Source organism: Panthera uncia, chromosome D2 (assembly GCF_023721935.1).
Source record: "Panthera uncia isolate 11264 chromosome D2, Puncia_PCG_1.0, whole genome shotgun sequence".
NCBI classification, from domain to species: Eukaryota; Metazoa; Chordata; class Mammalia; order Carnivora; family Felidae; genus Panthera; species Panthera uncia.
Genome location: NC_064818.1, coordinates 73,688,427 through 73,707,228, shown reverse-complemented (window position 1 = coordinate 73,707,228; position 18,802 = coordinate 73,688,427). Strand labels below are relative to the sequence as shown.

The following is an 18,802-nucleotide window of genomic DNA, read 5'->3' as shown; positions in this document are numbered from 1 at the left end:
CAACTTCTATACAGTTAAAATATTCCAGGGCATAATACACTATGGGATAAAAGGTTAACCATTTTAAAAACTAGATGAAATGGCATTAACATATATATACAGTTCAAAAGCTAAGTAACAATCAGCTTGTATCTTACATTAAAATGAATTACAAAATGTAATTTGTTTTATAAAAATTTTTAAACCCAACCAACCTAAAACTTAACCTAAAAGGCAGGTAAACACATACGTACTACACTAAAGGCATGTATCTGTGAATAATAACAATCTGATATCCGAATTATCTGATTATCCAATAATAATCTGATATCCGAAATCAAGAATAAAAAATCCATACATCAACATCAATGGGCACCTGGGCCAATGACTAAAAAAAAAAAAAAAAAAAAAAAAAAAAAAAGACCATTCAGAGTCACACAAGTCCAAAAAGAGAGTATTTACTTAACAGGAAAAACAAAACAGAACAAAACAAAACCTGATTCTGGTAAGGCTAATGAGGAAGTGCTTGTAATTTTGCTAGTGGCATTGTTAATTGGTAGCCTTATTGGAGATCTGATAAACCACAGTATTGTAATTCATCATACCCTTTTAACCAAAGAGAAGCAGGTGTGTGCATGTGTGTGCACACACATATACAATTACCTGCACAATGACAACTGTATCATTCCTAACGGCAAAAAAAAAAAAAAAAAAGGAAGTATTTCAGTGCTAAAAGATGGGGAACTGTTTACTGTACAGTAATAAAAAATAATGTAGAGTCATTTACATTAAAAGTATGGAGTACATCAAAACATGGAAAATATATAATACTTAAATACTGAAAAAACATATAAATACTGATTACAACTCTAAAATCCCATCTTCAAGTTGATAAGAACAGTTATAGGAGGTAAAGAAGTTCAGTGAAGTTCCTTAAACTATGTAACAAAACCAGACTCTTAATTTTTTTGTCATGAATTCTAATAAGGAAGTTGACTTAAATTAAAATAACAATTAAAAAGCTTTAAATCAAAAAGCAACTTACTAGGCCACGTAGTAGGCAGAGTTAGAAAGCAGTAACAGCACATCCACATCTCTGTGAGTAGCATCAATGAGGCTAAACAGACACGACACAAATAATTAAATATTTTCATTTTCGCCTGCATTTGTGCCAAGATTATTTGTATAGCAGAGCCACTTGTGATAAAGATTGGTTGGGGGGGGGCAGAAAATCAACTAATCAAGGAGTCCCACTTTTGAAGTTAAATATATGCAATCTATCCATCTGGAGGGGGGATAAAAGGAACTCAGTTTGAGAATGGGGGGGTAGGTGTCAGCGAGGACTAGCTGAGGAGAGAGGTCCCTTCTCAGAGAGAGGTGGCCAAAGAGGTGGGAGGACTCAGCAAAATAAGATAATATGTGGGGAGAGGGGTTTGGGAAGAAAGGAAAACCAGGGTCTCAGAAAAGAAGAAAAGGTCTACATGATCTCACAAGACCTAACCATCAAAACGACAGTACACATTAAGGATATTTTTACATATGTGCAGAATGCATCTTTTGAAAACAATTTACATAAATAAAACATTTAGATGCAAAAATGGGACCAAGCCCAAGCAACTTTGTGTATTTCTTACTCCAGATTAATTTATTTGGCTTTTAAGGAACAAGTAAACATTTCCTTATTCCAAGTCCATTTTTTGGACTTGTTTTACCATATTTTTACCTCTCCTCTCAAATCAAATATCAAAATAAGGGTCAGAAACATGAGTGTTGGTGAGACCATTAAGCCCCACAGCAAAATCTACATTTTTGTAAGATTATGAATTAAAAAATAGTCCAAGTATAAAAATCTACAAATAATCAGCAGATAAAGCAGGCAAAACCTGAACTCAAATAAAAGTCTTAATATTCATCTAATATTAACAATATTAATTTCCAATCAAAAGGTGGAAGTTAATCTACATTCTTATCTTGGTCTCAATATTCCACTGTACGAGTTGGTATTGCTCCTTTAGAATTTCATACCTATTCGCCCAGATTTGCCAAAATGCTACTACTGAAAAACAAATGGAAAACAGTAGGGGAAAAATATCATTTGTAGATGGAAGTCACGTCCTTAAACTGCGTCAGAATGAGGTCATTGTTTAACGCGTACTGCAGAGACAAACTAACCAAAATCTTAAAACTGCAGTAATTTACATCCGCGGCCCCTCGCCGCAGCATAACTCAAACGGTCTTAATCTGAAATAACTAATTCGCCTCAATTTTCACCTACAATAAGACACCGAAAAATACAACGAGTAAGATGCTAGGAACCGACGTTACGCAGATTGGTCCAAGAATCACGCGCACTAACTAATCAATCCACCGGGAACACAAGACCACGCACTCAGGCTACCGGCAGCTCCACCGCGAACGCCGAATCACACTACCGCGCAGTGGGGGTTTGCGCAGCGATACTTACATGCACTCTGAAAACTGATGCTTGAGCCAAGCCATAAAAATTATGTCACGACACTTATCTTAAGAAGAAATTCTACTTCTACAAGTCAGTGTTACTTCCTCCGAGCTTTTTCCACTGAGGCATTAATATATTTACATCAGTCCAACAGGATCCTCAGTCAAAAACATTATGTCTTTAACGAAAAGCACTGGGCACGTAACAGGCGGTCAAGAAAAAGGTCAGCCCCCCCCCCCCCCCCCCCGCAATTTTACTGGAGTCTTAGCTGCAGTAAATACTTAATTTCCCTCCCCGCCCACCCTGCCCCTGAAGCGCACAAAAAAAGACACGTTTTTCAACACGGACAGTAAACGAAGGAAGCCCCCCCACCCCGCTTAGGTACCTCCCCACCCCCCGCGTTTGCAGCTTCCGAAGCTGCTCTACTCGTTTTTGTTTTCCTGCCAGTCAGGCATGCCCTCCTTCCACACGATGAAGACAAAAACTGCGAGCACCACATGCAACCCCACCACTGCGACAATGGTCGCATAAAAGCCACTGTCGTCAGGAGACATTAACAGGAGACTTTGGAAAAGGAGCAACTTGCAGGAAAAATACAGCCCCACAGGAACTTTAACCATAAGTCCTGCAAAAAGGAGAAAAATCTTGAAAGTCGTGGCCAGGCTGCCGCCTTCGGGCTTGGGCTCGGCAGCGTTGCCGGTGGCATTGCCGGTGGCGTTGGCGGGCCGCTGGGCGGTTGGTGGAGGCCTGTGGGAGCGCGGCATCGCGTCCGTCCGTCCGTCAGTCCGTCCGTCGAGAAGTCGAAGCTCAATCGGAGCCGCCTGCACCCAAGCTCGCGCCTGCAGCGACTGCGGAGACTGCGGCAACTGCGGCAACTGCAGCGCCAAGCCACGCCCAGGAGACACGTCTCGCTTCCGGCCGCCCCCGCTGCCGCGGCACGCGCCCAGTGCGCATGCGCATCCGCCCCCGCTATCCCGCCCCCGCGCAGCGCCTGGCCCCAGCCCGCGGGGGCGGGGCGCCGAGGTGCCCGCGGTCCGCCCGGCGTTCGCACTCGCTGCGGTTCAAAGGGACGCATGCGGCCGCGGCAGTGTGAGCATATGCCCGCTGCACTCACACGCCCAGCAGCGTGGCCGCCCCACGCCTCCCCACGCCTCCCCGCTGCCCTGAAACGAGTGGAGAAGTGGGCATCTACTCGGGGCAGAAAAAGCGGGCTCGATAGAGTTGGGCAAAATAACGAGTGGGCTGGTGGAGGTGCCGAAGGGCACCTGGGCGGTACGCCCGCTGTCCTTCCACTCTGCCGACTCCCCCAGCGGCCAGCAGCGCGCCCCCAGGCACCTGTCGTTCAGGGCCCAGCGTTTTCGCGGCAACGGGGCGCAGTGCAGGGAGCAGGGACCCAGACCACCCGGCATCCGCGCCGCTGGCTGGCCGTGGGGGTGCAAGCCGAGCTCGACGCTGGAAGGCAAGAGGCCGCGACGGGAGTACCCGGGAGGCCCGCAGGCAGTGCGGGAACAGTGCAGCGACAGTGCGCGGCCGCCGCGGGAGGGGTGGAACAGCGCGGGGAGCGGGTCGTTCCTGCGGTGGCAGGGCTGCGAATTTGTCAACTGCGGCCCAAACTGTTTTCCTGCCAGAGTTAAGTGACCGGGACCGCATTGCGGCGAGCCTCTGGCGCAAAATTTAACCGACATCAAAAACACCCAGCCATTAATTCTTTAGTGCAGTATTTAAAAAAAAAAAATCCTAACGCCAAAATATCATGAACAAAACACCAACCAACATTTGAAATAACGACAGGATCTGACCCTGCACTTGTACAACCTTGTCTCACTTGCCTCACTCCATCCCCGGCCCTGTAAAAGTTTATTTACCAAAACACAGTAGCTCAACAACAAAAAGACACAGAACTGTTTTTAAATGGGCAAAAGATTTCAACAGACATTTTTCCAAGGAAGATACACAAATGGCCAACAAGTACAAGGAAAAATCCTTAACATCCTTTGTCAGTAGGGAAATGCAAATCAAAACCACAGTCAGATACTACTTCACACCTCTTAGGAGGACTGTAATTAAAAAAAACGGGGGGGGGGGGGACAAATGTTGGCGAGGTGGAAAAATTGGAACCCTCATACACTGTTGAGAATGTCAAATGATACAGTCACTCTGGAAAATAGCTTGATGGTTTCTCAACAGTGAAACACAGATTTACACATGACCCAGCACTTTCCACTCCTAGATATGCACCCAAAATAAAAACTGATGTTCAAACCCAAACTTGTACAGGACTGTTCTCAGTGTTACTATTTACAACCGCCAGAAAGTGGAAACCACCTAAATGTCCATCCATGGAAGAAAGTAAGCAAAACATGCTATATCCATATAACAGAATGCTACTCAGCTACAAAAAGGAATGAAGTTCTGATATGGTCCACAGCATGCACGAACCATGAAAACATGATGCTAAGTGAATGAAACCAGTCACAAAAGTGGTCATAAAAGTCACTTATTATATGATTCCATTTATATGCAATGTCCAGAACAGAGACATCTATAGAGACAAAAAGTAGACCAGTGGTTGTCTGGGCAGAGGGACAGGAGAATGGGGAGTAATTGCTAGTGGGTGCAGGGCTTTCTTCTGTTGTAATGAAAATGGTCTAAAATTCACCATGGGGATAATTGCACAATTCTATGAATATACTAAAAGCCATTTAATTGTATGCTTTAAATGGATGGATTACATGGTATATGAACTCTATCTCAAAGAAGGTGTTTTTAAAAATATATACACATGGAGCGAATGGCAGAGGCAGGCAGGCATCAACTGCTGAAGACCCCAAGCCCCATGGCTGGCTGGCTGGCTGGGGATCTGAGCCCACACAGCCATTGCTGGAGCTATCTCTCCCTGTCCTCCATCAGGGTCCGCCTGCTCTGGGTTTACCTCTCTGGCTTAGTCGATAGACTGTACAAAGGTTCCGTAGCAAGTCAGCCAAAGAGCAAGTTTCCAAACATCCCCCTTCAAGGGAAAATGGTCCGCCATCTAAAAAAATCTTTAATCTTTGCAAATGAGGAAAAATACCAGTAGTGAAGTTAAAGAAGTTTTAGCAGTATTAGAAAGAATGACAACCACAAGAAAAAGTAGAGAGGAGCTGACAAGCAGGAGAATCCTAAAGAACTGTGTGTAATCGAGATGCAGACACACAGTTAACTTTGGAAATTCAAATGGGCACATGAGACCCATCAGAGAATAATCCACCTGAGAGGAGAATGTAGTGAACCCGAAGATGGTCATAATTCTGTATCTGAAAAAGCATCACCACTGGAATAAAAGAGAAGACTGATCTGAAACAACGATGGCTTCTGCTCCAGCTCTTCCAAAACCCAAATGTAAGGCTCCAAACCATGCCCCCCATAGGGGCCGACACTGGGGCCAGCCGCAGGGGGGCAAAGTGTCTCCCATCACCTCAAAGATACCAAGACTCCTGACGGGCAGGTCCCGGCCTTCTACCCAAGCCACCGAGCCAAAATAGGACCTTCGAAGTCACTGCACCAGCTTCACTACCTATTCTATCCATGTCATCTTGTCCCACAGCTTCAAGGGTGGCAGTTTCTAGTAAAACCGTAATAGTGGGAAACACAAAGGGCAAGAAAAAAACCTAGCAAGCAGCTAACACCTCAACCGTTATCAGATGCAACCGCTTTCAGTTTGGTCAGCCTCAGGGAAAGGAGATCCTTCCCAGACCAGAGCAGAGTCTCAAACCTGAGCAGTCTGTCCCTGTCACCCAGTAGACCACGTGCAGATTCCCACAAGTCTGTGTCCCCTCTGCTCCCCCAACCCTGTCCTCCTCTTGAGAGTCCATACGTCACTTCCTCAGACACTCCTGGTGTCCGGCGTAGCAGTGGGGCTCCCTGCCCGTCTCTTCTCGGACCAAGTCCAGTGTCTGTGCTGAAGAGGCAACACACAGAACCATTCTCCCGTCAGGAACTGGCTACGTGTGAGAACCAACAAGACACAGAAGACGACACCTCGGCCAATGAGATGTAAGCTGACGGGACAATCTTCAGAATCTTTCTGTGTCCTGCAGCACAGAGGTCACGAGGTTTCACTACGTCCATGACTCTGGCTCTGATGGGCCTCTTTTGTCCACCAATGACCACGAGGAAGAAGACAAGGATGAGGACGGCGGGGGTGAATGTGCTTCGGCATGTGACATAGGCAAAGGGATCCTCTCATCACACTGAAACTTAGCCACAGACCGTCTAAGAAAGAATTAGAAGCCAAAACACCTCACAGGGGTGACATGTGAAGAAGAGAGGCAGGGAATCCAGGAACAGGTTGGCAATTAGGAGACTTAGCCAGAGGCCCACAGCCAAGGAATTTGAGGGAAGAGATATCCTTAACACAAAGGAATGGGTAGGGAAGGATTCAGGGACACTTGCTGCCTAGTATGGGTTATCCGAGTAAATTATTCTTCCTCAGGAGCTTCAACCAAAGATGAGCAGAACACAATCACCGTCTCCCAGTTACCAGAAAGCCAAACGGTATAGTGCAGGATTAAAGAAAAACGAGGAGTTCAATCATCGGGCACCAGAAAGGGGTGGAGGGGGTCAAAAAAAAAAATCAGAAAAAAAGAGAAGTATTTCATCATGTGAATGAAGAAAGGACAAAACTGGGATAGGCATTGGCATCTGGAAAGTTATTACGGGTTTGGGAATCTAACCACCCAGCAATTTTCTTAAAGACCTGATCTGATCCCAGGACAGGAGAGCAGTCTTGTTTCGGCTCTGTTCTGGTACATACGGTACCAGTAATTTATGCTGTGCCAGTGAGCCCAGTTGCCAGAAAAAAGCCTTGAGTGTTTTCATACACATTTTTCTTAAATGCAGGAGGCTCCTTCTGACTCTTAACAAGCGTGCTTACCCAAATTGTGCAGCAAGCTTTAAATACAGCACAAACACACTTTACATATTTTTAAACTCCTCATCCAGGATACCAACTTTATGTGCGAATTACAGGATTGGAAATCAAATCAGGTGTAATGTGACCTTGCAAAATGGTAGTCAGCTTTAGAAAAGAACATTTTGGGGCACCTGGGTGACTCTGTCGGTTAAGCATCCGACTTTAGCTCAGGTCATGATCTCATGATCTCACGGTTCGTGGTTTCAAGCCCCACATTGGACTCTGTGCGGACAGCTCGGAGCCTGGAGCCTGCTTTGGATTCTGTGTCTCCCCCTCTCTCTCTCTACCCCTCCCCTGCTCACACTCTGTCCCTCAAAAATAAATAAACATTAAAAAAAAAAAAAAAAGAACATTTTGGTCTTTCCCTATTTCAATAATCTCCAAAGCAGAAATAAAAATACTTGATCTAAGGAATATGATACTGACAATCACAACACCTTTACAAATCTGAAGTACAAAGTTAAAATTCAAGCAAACTGCAGGTGTGCTGCCCATAATTATTCCTGAATCTCCCTCTTTTGGGATGCTGCCTTAAGTTGAACTAATGTTATTTAAAAAACACACACAAAAACCTAAGGTACATGAATCAAAAATGTTTACCAAATGGCTCATGGGAACCCAGAAGTTTTCCGTTAATTTGTATGTAAGAAAAACCTCATCTCTTATTTTATGAGTCTGAAAACTGCATCCACACATACAGTATTGATTATCAAAGTGAAATAATCCAGGAAATTAAAGTCATGGAAGGATTCCCTATGAACCTACAGTCAATATTATTTTTAATTTTAGTATACATATAAATATTACCTTGCATTCAATTGTTCTTTCAAGCTTGTTTTACGCCTTTTATTAAAAGCACATGAAAGGTAAAGTGCAATAAAATCTAAACAGAGCCATTTGTCCTCAGAGCTTGGTCTAGAATTTTCTGCAATGTTTCTAATTCATAATATTGAAGATTATAATGTTAGATTTTAGCGTAAAAGCAAACACTCAATCTGTGAATGAATTTAGATCCTGCTGTTCCTTTTGAAGAACAACTTGAAACTGGATGGTTTTCGTTTAAAAAATGTTGAGCATTCGTTGGCCGATTGATTTTGTGAAAGGCCAGGATACTTTCCAAACAATCCAAGTAAGTGCCATCATTGCTCCTCTTGCTGCACTCAGTTGTGGGCAACAGAGCAATAAACCTAGATTCTGGGGTGTGTGTGTGTGGGGGGGGGAGGGGGGGTCAGGCAGCTGTGAACTGTTGTTCTACAATTTGGGTTTTTAAAAACTCAAATATGGATTTTTTAAAAAAATTGCATTAAAATATGTCTCTTCATTGCCGAGTTTTTTAAATGCCCCTTCAATTTTGCACCCAAAGTGAGTGCCTCTGTCAGCTTGCCTCAGTTTCCAGCCCTGGCATATGAAAACTGCCATGCACCAAGCATCCATGCCCACAGCTTGATGGACAGCCACTAGTGCTAATTATGACAACAACATCAGAAATTGAAACACGTTAGTTACCAGAACGTGACTCCAACTCACCTGGGGTCACAGTCAATGAGGGCCCAGCCCCCATGGAACTTTTCATCATCAGGCAGCAGTAACTTCATATAACTTTGTAACAGCTGGCTAATTAGTTCCTGGTGGCTTCTCTGATTCTCCTTATGCAAAGCTTCATGCTCTTTCTCCTTGGTAAATATGGAATAAAGATCTTCTGTCACTGGAATGCCTTGCATCAAATCTAGAGTAGAAAGTGTTAATATCTATCATCATCTTAATTTGCTAATATAATTTTAAAAAAACAAGACAGTGTAAGACCTAAAACAATAAAACGCATAAGAAAACATAGGCATGAATCTTTGTGATCTTGGATTAAGTGGTTTTTTTCTGGTTTTTGTTTTTTTAAAGTAGGAGTCACACCCAGCACGGAGCCCAACAGGGGGCTTGAACTTAGAACTCTGAGATCAAGACCTGAGCTGAGATCAAGAGTGGGACGCTTAACCGACCGAGCCACACAGGCGCCCCCCCCCGCATTAGGCCTTTTTGTTTCATTCAGATAGGGCACAAAAATCACAAGCTACAACAGCAAACTAGACAAAGTGGACATCATCATGATTAAAAACTTGTGTGTCTCAAAAGGCAATGCCATGAAACCGAAAAGAATCTACAGAATGGGAGAGAGTGTTTACAAATCACCTGATAGGGACTTACATCCAGAACGTACAAAGAATTCCTACAAATCAGTAACAAAAAAACAAACCAATTTTAAAATGGGCAAAGGAACTGAACAGACCAGCTAACTTCTTTGTGGTGTGGCATATAGCTCAAGCCTTCACACAGCACTGTAATCTATTCTTTACAGGTGTTCAGGACAGTGAGCCTAGCAGCTTCTGGGAGAGAGCTGCTGGCCACTGGCCTTACAAGGGGAAGCAGTAAGCCCAGACTGCTGTGGCTTCACACCTTCTCTCACCTTTAAAGAAATCCAGTTTCAAGATTAGGGTGAAGCGGACGCAATGGATGGTCAAACTGAGAGAGGGACAGAGTCTGGGTCCTCAATGACTTAACTGAGCTGCTAGATCAACCAATGGAGGAAAAGTGTCTTATTTTTTCTTGAATAAACTGCTCAAATCCAATTTTCCGGTCAACGCACACCCTACCTATGGCCAAAACCAAACTTTTTTATACCAGACTTCTCAAATACCTAACTGACCGGTGTATAGGCCTTACCATTGCATGTATGGCAAATAATCAAATTAAACAATAGAATTTCAAAAATGTTCTCAGAGGGATGCCTGGGTGGCTCAACTGGTTGGGTGTCAGACTCTTGATTTCGGCTCAGGTCATGATCTAACGGTTTGTGGGATCGAGCCCCATGTCTGGATCTGCGTTGACAATGCAGAGCCTGCTTCAGATTCTCTCTCTCTCTCTCTCTCTCTCTCTCTCTGCCCCTCCCCTGTTCTAAAGCATGCACTCTTTCTCTCAAAATAAACAAACTAAAAAGCAAAAAAATTTCTCAGAGACCATAGGACAAGTTGTTACTTTGGTTCTAACCCAGAACCTTCTACATTTACTTTAATCCTATGAGGTAATACTTTCATGAAAATTAAATTAAAAACGTGCCACTGTATGAATTCCACTGGGCAATCTACCTCCATTTCCTCTTCTAAATCGTGGTAAGAACTGGTTAGGATAATCTCTAAATAAGATACCCTAACATCATGTTCATTCATGCTTACAGGAAAGGATGGTGTGTTGTCCACAGCAAGAACATATGACAAATGTCATACAGGGCAAGAAAGACATCTCATCACATCTCTCAGCCTTGAGTAATGGAAAAACAAATAGAACATGGAGTTTTCAGTTGCTGAAAATTTAGGGTACCTTATTCCATACTCCAGGAACCTCAACTCTGCCTTCTGTTACATGAATAGCAAACTGACAAATACACATGGAAATGAGTGGTTGCTTTTGTGCTTCAGCCTAAAAAAATCTGTCAAAGTCTAGTCTTGAAAAAATTTGAATTTGATTTCTTGGGTAAGATGCTCAATATAGAAACACAAGTAAGTATATTATAAAACATACACTGTGTTAATGAAGTTGGTTTCTGCAAAACACTAGTCAGGGAGGAATAACAAATTTTAAAGAAAGAAAGCCATTTATGTTCCTTACCTATAACAGCTTGCCTATAAGCATCCTTAAATCGATTCAGGTAATACCGATTTGCCGAGTTCACACCATCTTTCATAACTCCAGCTAACTTCCTTTCTCCTGTCCTTGTAAAGTCACCCTGTTGAGGAAAAAGTCATTCTGACAATTGATTCAAATGTAAGAATTTTCCCAAAGTCAATGTGGGCTTTCAATACAAGACCAAAATTCTATAGGCTTTTATAATTTCTAAATAGTGCTGTTAAATTAAAATACCTACTAATATTAGGCTGTGACACAAGCACATCAAATAATTGAAATGCTATGTGTGGCATTAAGTCTTCAGTTAGAAGGTGCTTTAAACTAAATCCATTCTTGGCAACCTGTAGAATTTCTAGAATTTACAGGTCAAAACAAAAAGATCTCAAGCCTCAACCTGGTAGGATACTCAAAAACTACAAATTTCTGATGTGGGAAAATGTGGACCATTCGCTAGAGTTTATTCCAATGGTGTTTAACTGGTGGATGTGGATGTTTGTGTCCAGAGAGAAAGAGATTTCTGTATTTTTCTGTATCTTGCTGCCCATTCCAATTTCTGTAGAATGATTTAATGAAGAGCTAAATTGTTTTCTCTTGTTTTCAAGAGAGGTGTCAGAGCAAGGCCCTGGAGGGCAGTGATTTAAACTTAAACAAAAGGAAAGTACTGTCTTCTTTTTTGTTTTTCCCCATCACAACCCTACTCTTTCCATCCAAGGCGATTTCAAAAGCAGTCCTAACACTGATGGCTTAGGAAGAACATATTGCTAATTAGTGAAGTTATTCATAGGAAATATTTAGCAACTGCTAATTAGTGAAATTATTCATAGAAAATATTTAGCAATAAGAATCTATTACGAAGAGAAAGACATAAATGCTGAGTCCAAAGAAGTGTAATATCAAGGAAAAAAGTATTTCTCCTTTTCCTCCCTGCTTCACTGAGATATAATTGACAAGATATAAATGGTAGTAGCACTGTGACTTTTTTTTTTTAATTTTTTTTTAACGTTTATTTATTTTTGAGACAGAGAGAGACAGAGCATGAACGGGGGAGGGGCAGAGAGAGAGGGAGACACAGAATCGGAAGCAGGCTCCAGGCTCTGAGCCATCAGCCCAGAGCCCGAAGCGGGGCTCGAACTCACGGACCGCGAGATCGTGACCTGAGCTGAAGTCGGACGCTTAACCGACTGAGCCACCCAGGCGCCCCAGCACTGTGTGACTTTAAGGTGTATAATGTGATGATGTGACCTACATATATATTATGAAATGATTGCATTAAGGTCAGTTAACATATCACCTCACACAGTCCGTGCGTGCGTGCGCGCGCACGTGTGTGTGTGTGTGTGTGTGTGTGTGTGTGTGTGGTGAGAACATTTAAGATCTTCTCTCTTAGCAAATTTCAAGGATGCAACACATATGTTTTTAACTATGGTCACCATGCTGCACAGGAGATCCCAGAACTTGTTCATCTTATAACTGGAAGTTTGTATGCTTTGACCAACATCTCTGCATTTTCCCCTTCCCCTGGTAACCACCAATCAACTCTTGCTTTCAAATTTGACTTTTTTAGATTCTACACACAAGTGAGATCATAGTGAGATCATTGTCTTTCTCTGTCTGGCTTACTTCGTAACACAATGCCCTCAAGGTTCACCCATGTTGTTGCAAAGGCAGCATTTCCTTCTTTTTTATGGCTGAATAATAGCCCACCACACACACACACACACACACACACACACACACACATCCAGTCACTCACTCCACATTCATCCACCACCGGACACTGAAGTTGTTTCCACGTCTTGGCTATTTACTGTGAATAATGCTTCAGTGAACGTGGAAGGGCAGCTATCTCTGAGACACTGATTTCATTTCCATATATACCTATAAATGGGATTGCTAGATCATATGGCCATTCCATTTTCATTTTTTAGGGACCGTCCTTACTGTTTTCCATAATGCCTGTGCCAATTCACATCCCACCGATGACATCTATTTTTCCACATCCTTGCCAATACTTGTTATCTCTGGTCTTTGATGACAGCCATCCTAACAGGTATGAGGTGGTTAGCTTATTGAGACTGGATTGGCATTTCTCTGCTAATTACCGATTATCAGAGGTTGAGCACCTTTTCATATACCTCTGGGCCATTTGTAGGTCTTATTTGGAAAAATGTTCAGGTGTTTTGCCCATTTTTTCACTCAGATTGTTTTTTTGCTACTGAGCTATAGGAGTTCCTTATATATTTTGGATATTAGCCCCTTATCAAGTATATGGTTTGTAAATATTTTCTCCCATTCTGTAGGTTGTCTTTTTGTTCTGTTGTTTCTTTTGCTGTGCTGCAGCTCTGTCGTTTGATGTAGTCCCACTTGTTTATTTTTACTCTTCTCACTATGCTTTTGGTGTCACACCCAAATAATCACTGTTGAGGCCATGTCTCAGAGGCTTCCTCTATGTTTTCTTGTAGGAGCAAACTGTAAAAGCTCAGGTCTTGCATTTAAGTCTTTAATACATTTCAGTTTAATTTTTGTGAGTGGTGTAACACAGGGGTCCAACTTAATTCTTTTACATGGTGAATATCTGATCTTCCCATCACTATTTATTGAAGAGGCTATCCTTTCCCTATTGGAAATTCTTTTTGCTCCAGCTTTGTTCCAGCTTTGTTTTGCTCCAGCTTTGTTCTTTCTCAGAACTGCTTTGGCTGTTAAGGGGTCTTGTAGTTCCATATGAATTTTAGGATTTTTTCTAGTTCTGTGAAAAATGTCATTAGAATTTTCTTCTCTAAGTTTATTTATTTATTTTGAGAGAAAGAGGGAGGGGCAGAGAGAGACAGAGAAAGAGAATGAAAGACAATCCCAAGCAGGCTCCACACTGTCAGCACAGAGCCTGACACGGGGCTCAAAACTCATGAACCACAAGATCATGACCTGAGTTGAAACCAAGAGTCAGATGCTTAGCCAACTAAGCCACCCAGGCGCCCCGCCCTTATAATTTTCATAGGGATTACATTGAATCTATAGACAGCTTTGGGTAGTATGAAAATTTTAACAATATTAATTTTTCTGATGTATGAACACAGGATATTTTTCATTTTGGGTCTCTTTCCTTGATGTCTTAACAATTTTCACTGTACAGGTCTCTTACCTTCTTGGTTATATTTATTCCTAAGTATTTTACTGTTTTTGATGCTACTGCCAATAGAATTGTTTTATTTCTTTTTCAGATATTGTTAGTATATAGAAATGCAACAGATTTTCATGTGTTGACTTTGTATCATGTAACTTTATTGAATTCATTTATTAGTTCTAACAGTTTTCTGGTGGAGTCTTTACGATTTTTTTATGGATAACATCATGTCATCTGCAGACAATTTTGCTTCTTCCTTTCTGATCTGAAGGCTATTTCTTTCTCTTGCCTGATTGCTCTGGGTAGAACTTCCAGTACTATCATGAATAGCAATGGTGAGTGGGCACTCTTGTCTTGCTCCTGATCTTAGAGGAAAGTGTTTAAACTTTCACCACTGAATATGCTGTTAGCTGTGGATATATCATATGTAGCCTTTATTATGTTGAGTTACATTCCTTCTATACCCAATTTGTTCAGTTTTTATCATAAAAGGATGTTGAACTTTATCACATGCTTTTTCTGCATCTACTGAAACGATTATACGATTTTTATCTTTCAGTCTATTAATGTGACATATCACATTTATTGATTTGCATATGTTGAACCATCCTTGTAGCCTAGGGATAAATCCCACTTGATCATGACGTACAATCTTTTCAGTGTGCTGTTGAATTCAGTATTTTGTTGAGAATTTTTGCAGCCATATTCATCAGGGATATTTGCCTGTAATTTGCTTTTCTTGTACTGTCTTGGCTTTGGTATCATGACCTCATAAAATGAATTTCAGAGTGTTCCCTCCCTTCTATTTTTTGGAGGAACTTGAGGAGGAATAGCATTAATTCTTCTTTAAAATGTTTGGTAGAATTCATCAGTGAAATCATTTGGTCTGGGGCTTTTCTTTTTTAGTAAGCTTTGGCTTACTGATTCAATTTCTTACTCATTGGTCTGCTCAGATTTTCTATTTCTTCATAATTCAGTCTTGGTAGGTTGTATGTTTGTAGAAATTTATCCATTTCTTCTAAATTGTCCAATTTGTTGGCATATAACTGTTCAGAGTAGTCACCTGTGATTGTATGTATTTCTGTGGTATCAGTTGAAATGTCTCTTCATTTAAAATTGAGTCTTTTTTCTTGATTAGTCTAGCCAAAGGTCAATTTTGTTTATCTCCAGAAAACCAGCTCTTAGTTTTGCTGATCTTTTCTATTGTTTTTCTCATCTCTATTTCAAATATTTCTGTTCTAATCTTTATTATTTCCTTCCTTCTGCTAACTTTGGGCTTACTTTCTTCTTCTTTTTCTAGTTCTTTGAGGTATAAAGTGAGATTGTTTAAGATCTTTCTTTTTTCTTAACGTAGGCATTTATAGCTATAAACTTTCCTTTTAGAACTGCTTTTGCTGCACCCCATAAGTTTGATATGTTGTGTTTCCAATTTCACTTGATTTAAGATATTTCCCTTTTGATTTCTTCTTTGACTCACTCATTATTCAGGAGTGTGTTTCATTTCTACATATTTATGAATCTTCCAATTTTCCCATTATTGCTTCCTAGTTTTATATCACTGTGGTCAGAAAAGACACTGATATAATTTCTACCTTTCTGAACTTGTTGAGACTTGTTTTGCAGCCTCACATATGATCTGTCCTGGAAAATGTTCCACGTGTGCTTCTGAAGAATGTGTATCCTGCTGTTGTTGGATGAAATGTTCTATATATGTCTGTTGGGTCCATTTCACGGTTTCCTTATTGATTTTCTGCCCAGATGACCCATTGTTGAGAACGGGGTATTTAAAGTCGCCAACTATTACCGTACTATGACTTAGGCAAGTTATTTCTCCTTTTCATTCTATTAGTCGTTGCTCTATATATTTAGGTGTTCTGATGTGGGGTGCATCAAAGTATTTCTCTTTATTTTATTTTTAAAAAATTTTTTTTTCAACGTTTATTTATTTTTGAGACAGAGAGAGACAGAGCATGAACAGGGGAGGGGCAGAGACAGAGGGAGACACAGGATCTGAAATAGGCTGCAGGCTCTGAGCGGTCAGCACAGAGCCCGACGCGGGGCTCGAACTCATGGGCCTGGGCCGTGAGATCATGACCTGAGCCGAAGTCCCAAAGTTGGACGCTTAACCGACCAAGCCACCCAGGCGCCCCAAAGTATTTCTCTTTAAACAAGAACTTGTACAAGGACTTCTAAAGTTCAATTTCTTTAATTAATAAAAAGCTTTTTGAGATTTATCACTCAACCAAAGATGGACTGATGCCTGTTGAGACCTTGACAGTTTTTTTATAAGAAATATCCTGAGATGAACTATTACCTTAAAGGAAAATTAACATAAAACTAAACTAATTCAACCACTTCCTATTGCCCACAGAGGGAGCATTTAGTGACCAGTAACTATAATTTACATGTAAATTAAATTCTGTGAAGAATGGCTCTGTAGGATCCTCCAAAGACTTATTCATAACAACCACGAAAAGATAATAAAATATTTCTTCAGCATTTACTATGTGCCAGGAATGGCCCCCACATGCACTAATGCGCATAATCCCATGACAATCTTTTTTTTTTTTTAATTTATGCTTTTTTTTAAATTTTTTTAATGTTTATTTTTGAAGGAGAGAGAGACAGAGCATGAGCGGGGGAGGGGCAGAGAGAGAGAGAAGGAGACACAGAATCCGAAGCAGGCTGCAGGCTCTGGGCCATCAGCACAGAGCCCGATGCGGGACTCGAACCCACCAACTGTGAGATCATGACCTGGGCCTAAGTCGGATGCTTAACCGACTGAGCCACCCAGGTGCCCCTTTTTATGCTTATTTTAAGAGAGAGAGAGAGAGAGAGAGAGAGAGAGAGAGAGAGAGAGAGAGAGAGAGAGAGAGAGCGCGCGCGCACACAAGAAGGGGAGGAGCAGAGAGAGAAGAAGACATAAGATGTGAAGCAGGCTCTGGGCTGTCAGCACAGAGCCCGACACAGGGCTGAAACCCATAGGCTGCGAGATCATGACCGGAACAAGATCATGACCTAAGCTGAAGTCGGGGCTCAACCGACTCAGCCACCCAGGCGACCCTCTCATGACAATCTTTTGAAGTGTGCCTAGTATTATCCTGTTTTACAATGAAGAGACAGACACAGAGAGGTTAAGTGACTTGTCCAAGGTTGCAGAGCTAGTAAGACGCAGGATTGGGGATTCAAATTCAGTGGAGGCCAATCATCATACTAGGGACTGAGTCCTGTCAACGGACACATTTTATCTGTATAAAGTTTTAAAAAACCAACTATTTCACATGAAATTCCTCATTTCCAAACTCCCGTGAAAAACTGGAAAATCTAGCAACCCCGGGCCTCTGTCTCAAAAGGAAGCAGAACAGTCCCCTCCTGAGACAAGATGTGCTTTTCCTTAGGGTCATACCCATCTCCCCCTTTAATCTAATGGGTGGTCACATTACCTGGCTTCAGCAGGATGTGAATGTGTGATTCCCACCTTAGCCAAACATTCCTGAAAGGAGTCAGCTACATAGACTACCATCTGTAGCCCACATATCTTTCTCTCAAAAGCAGAGTCAGTTTTCAACCACGTCCTATCTCCCCCAGAATGATCCACAAAAGCATGCTGCACTTACTTACCTTCAGAGCAGCTGTCCCAGCATATTGTCTGCTAATGGAGTCTCCGTTGTTGGCCCACATTATCTGATAGATCCGATTGCATTTCACTGGCAGTGGCTGTTCCGGGGGCATCACACCTAATTTTTTTAGCTGAAATTAACACATTGGTGGATTAGCTACATATAAGCCAGGAAACCACAGCATAAAATACACACTGCAGAAAAAGGAAGCATGTTCATAAACAGTTTAGGATCCTCAAATAAAAGTAATGGTGTTTTCAGACTTTCCCCCAAAAAAAGCACAGTTGGGAGAGAGTTTTACGAACTGTTACACATGAATGAATAGAAGGAAATATTTATACTGCTTTGGTGTAATTTTTAATGTGTAGGCTCTTATTATATTTTGTCCGTGTTTTTAATTTGCCTATGAAGTCAAACTACCAAAAAAGCCTACTGAGACAACAATAACACTAACGGTAACACAGCAGTATGTGCCCAATAAAGGTGAGCTCTGTGCTGGGGTTCTAAGAGATTTTTTATATAAATTATTTCCTTTACTCCTCATAACAACCCTATGCAATCAATACTCTTATTACATCCATTTTAAGGATGAAGAGACAGAAGTTTCGAGAAGCTGAGTTCTTTGCACGGGGTCAAACCTCATGTGTGGTAGACAGAGCCAGTGCTTGGACTCAAAATCTGGCAGCTTTAGTGTAACATTAGAAGCAACGGACTCACAATCTCAAACAGTCACCATGCTCTATCAAAAAAGCCCTGAAACCATGCTAAGAATTTCCACCTTGAGAACTCACTACTCAGGTGCTGCGGCGTTCAAAGATCTAAAGGAGGACACCGAGTGACAGGCGTAAGGACTGCACAGTGCAGCTGCAACCAACTGGGGCGTGGAGGGTAGAGGCTGGTCCTGTGGTGCCAAAGGAGCCAATGGCTGGAGAGGGCGCTGCCAACAGGACCATAACACAGGTGAAGAAGCCTGTTCCTTCTCCTTCCTCCAGCCTCCTGGT

At 41.9% G+C, this 18,802-nt stretch overlaps 1 protein-coding gene across 2 annotated transcripts in view; it reads right to left on the bottom strand.

Annotated features, from left to right (window-relative positions):
• Positions 1 to 18,802, bottom strand: part of INPP5F (inositol polyphosphate-5-phosphatase F) — an 88,880-nt gene that overhangs the window by 6,179 nt on the left and 63,899 nt on the right. For both annotated transcript variants that reach the window (XR_007460961.1, XM_049646538.1), the window contains exons 13-16: positions 17,803 to 17,931; positions 11,043 to 11,160; positions 8,916 to 9,114; positions 1,025 to 1,096 (exon numbers count right to left, since the gene is read on the bottom strand). Coding sequence is in view for 1 of the 2 variants with exons in the window: in XM_049646538.1 (XP_049502495.1) it covers positions 1,025 to 1,096; positions 8,916 to 9,114; positions 11,043 to 11,160; positions 17,803 to 17,931 (518 nt within the window). In the remaining variant the exon portion in view is untranslated. The remainder of the gene's footprint in view (positions 1 to 1,024; positions 1,097 to 8,915; positions 9,115 to 11,042; positions 11,161 to 17,802; positions 17,932 to 18,802) is intronic.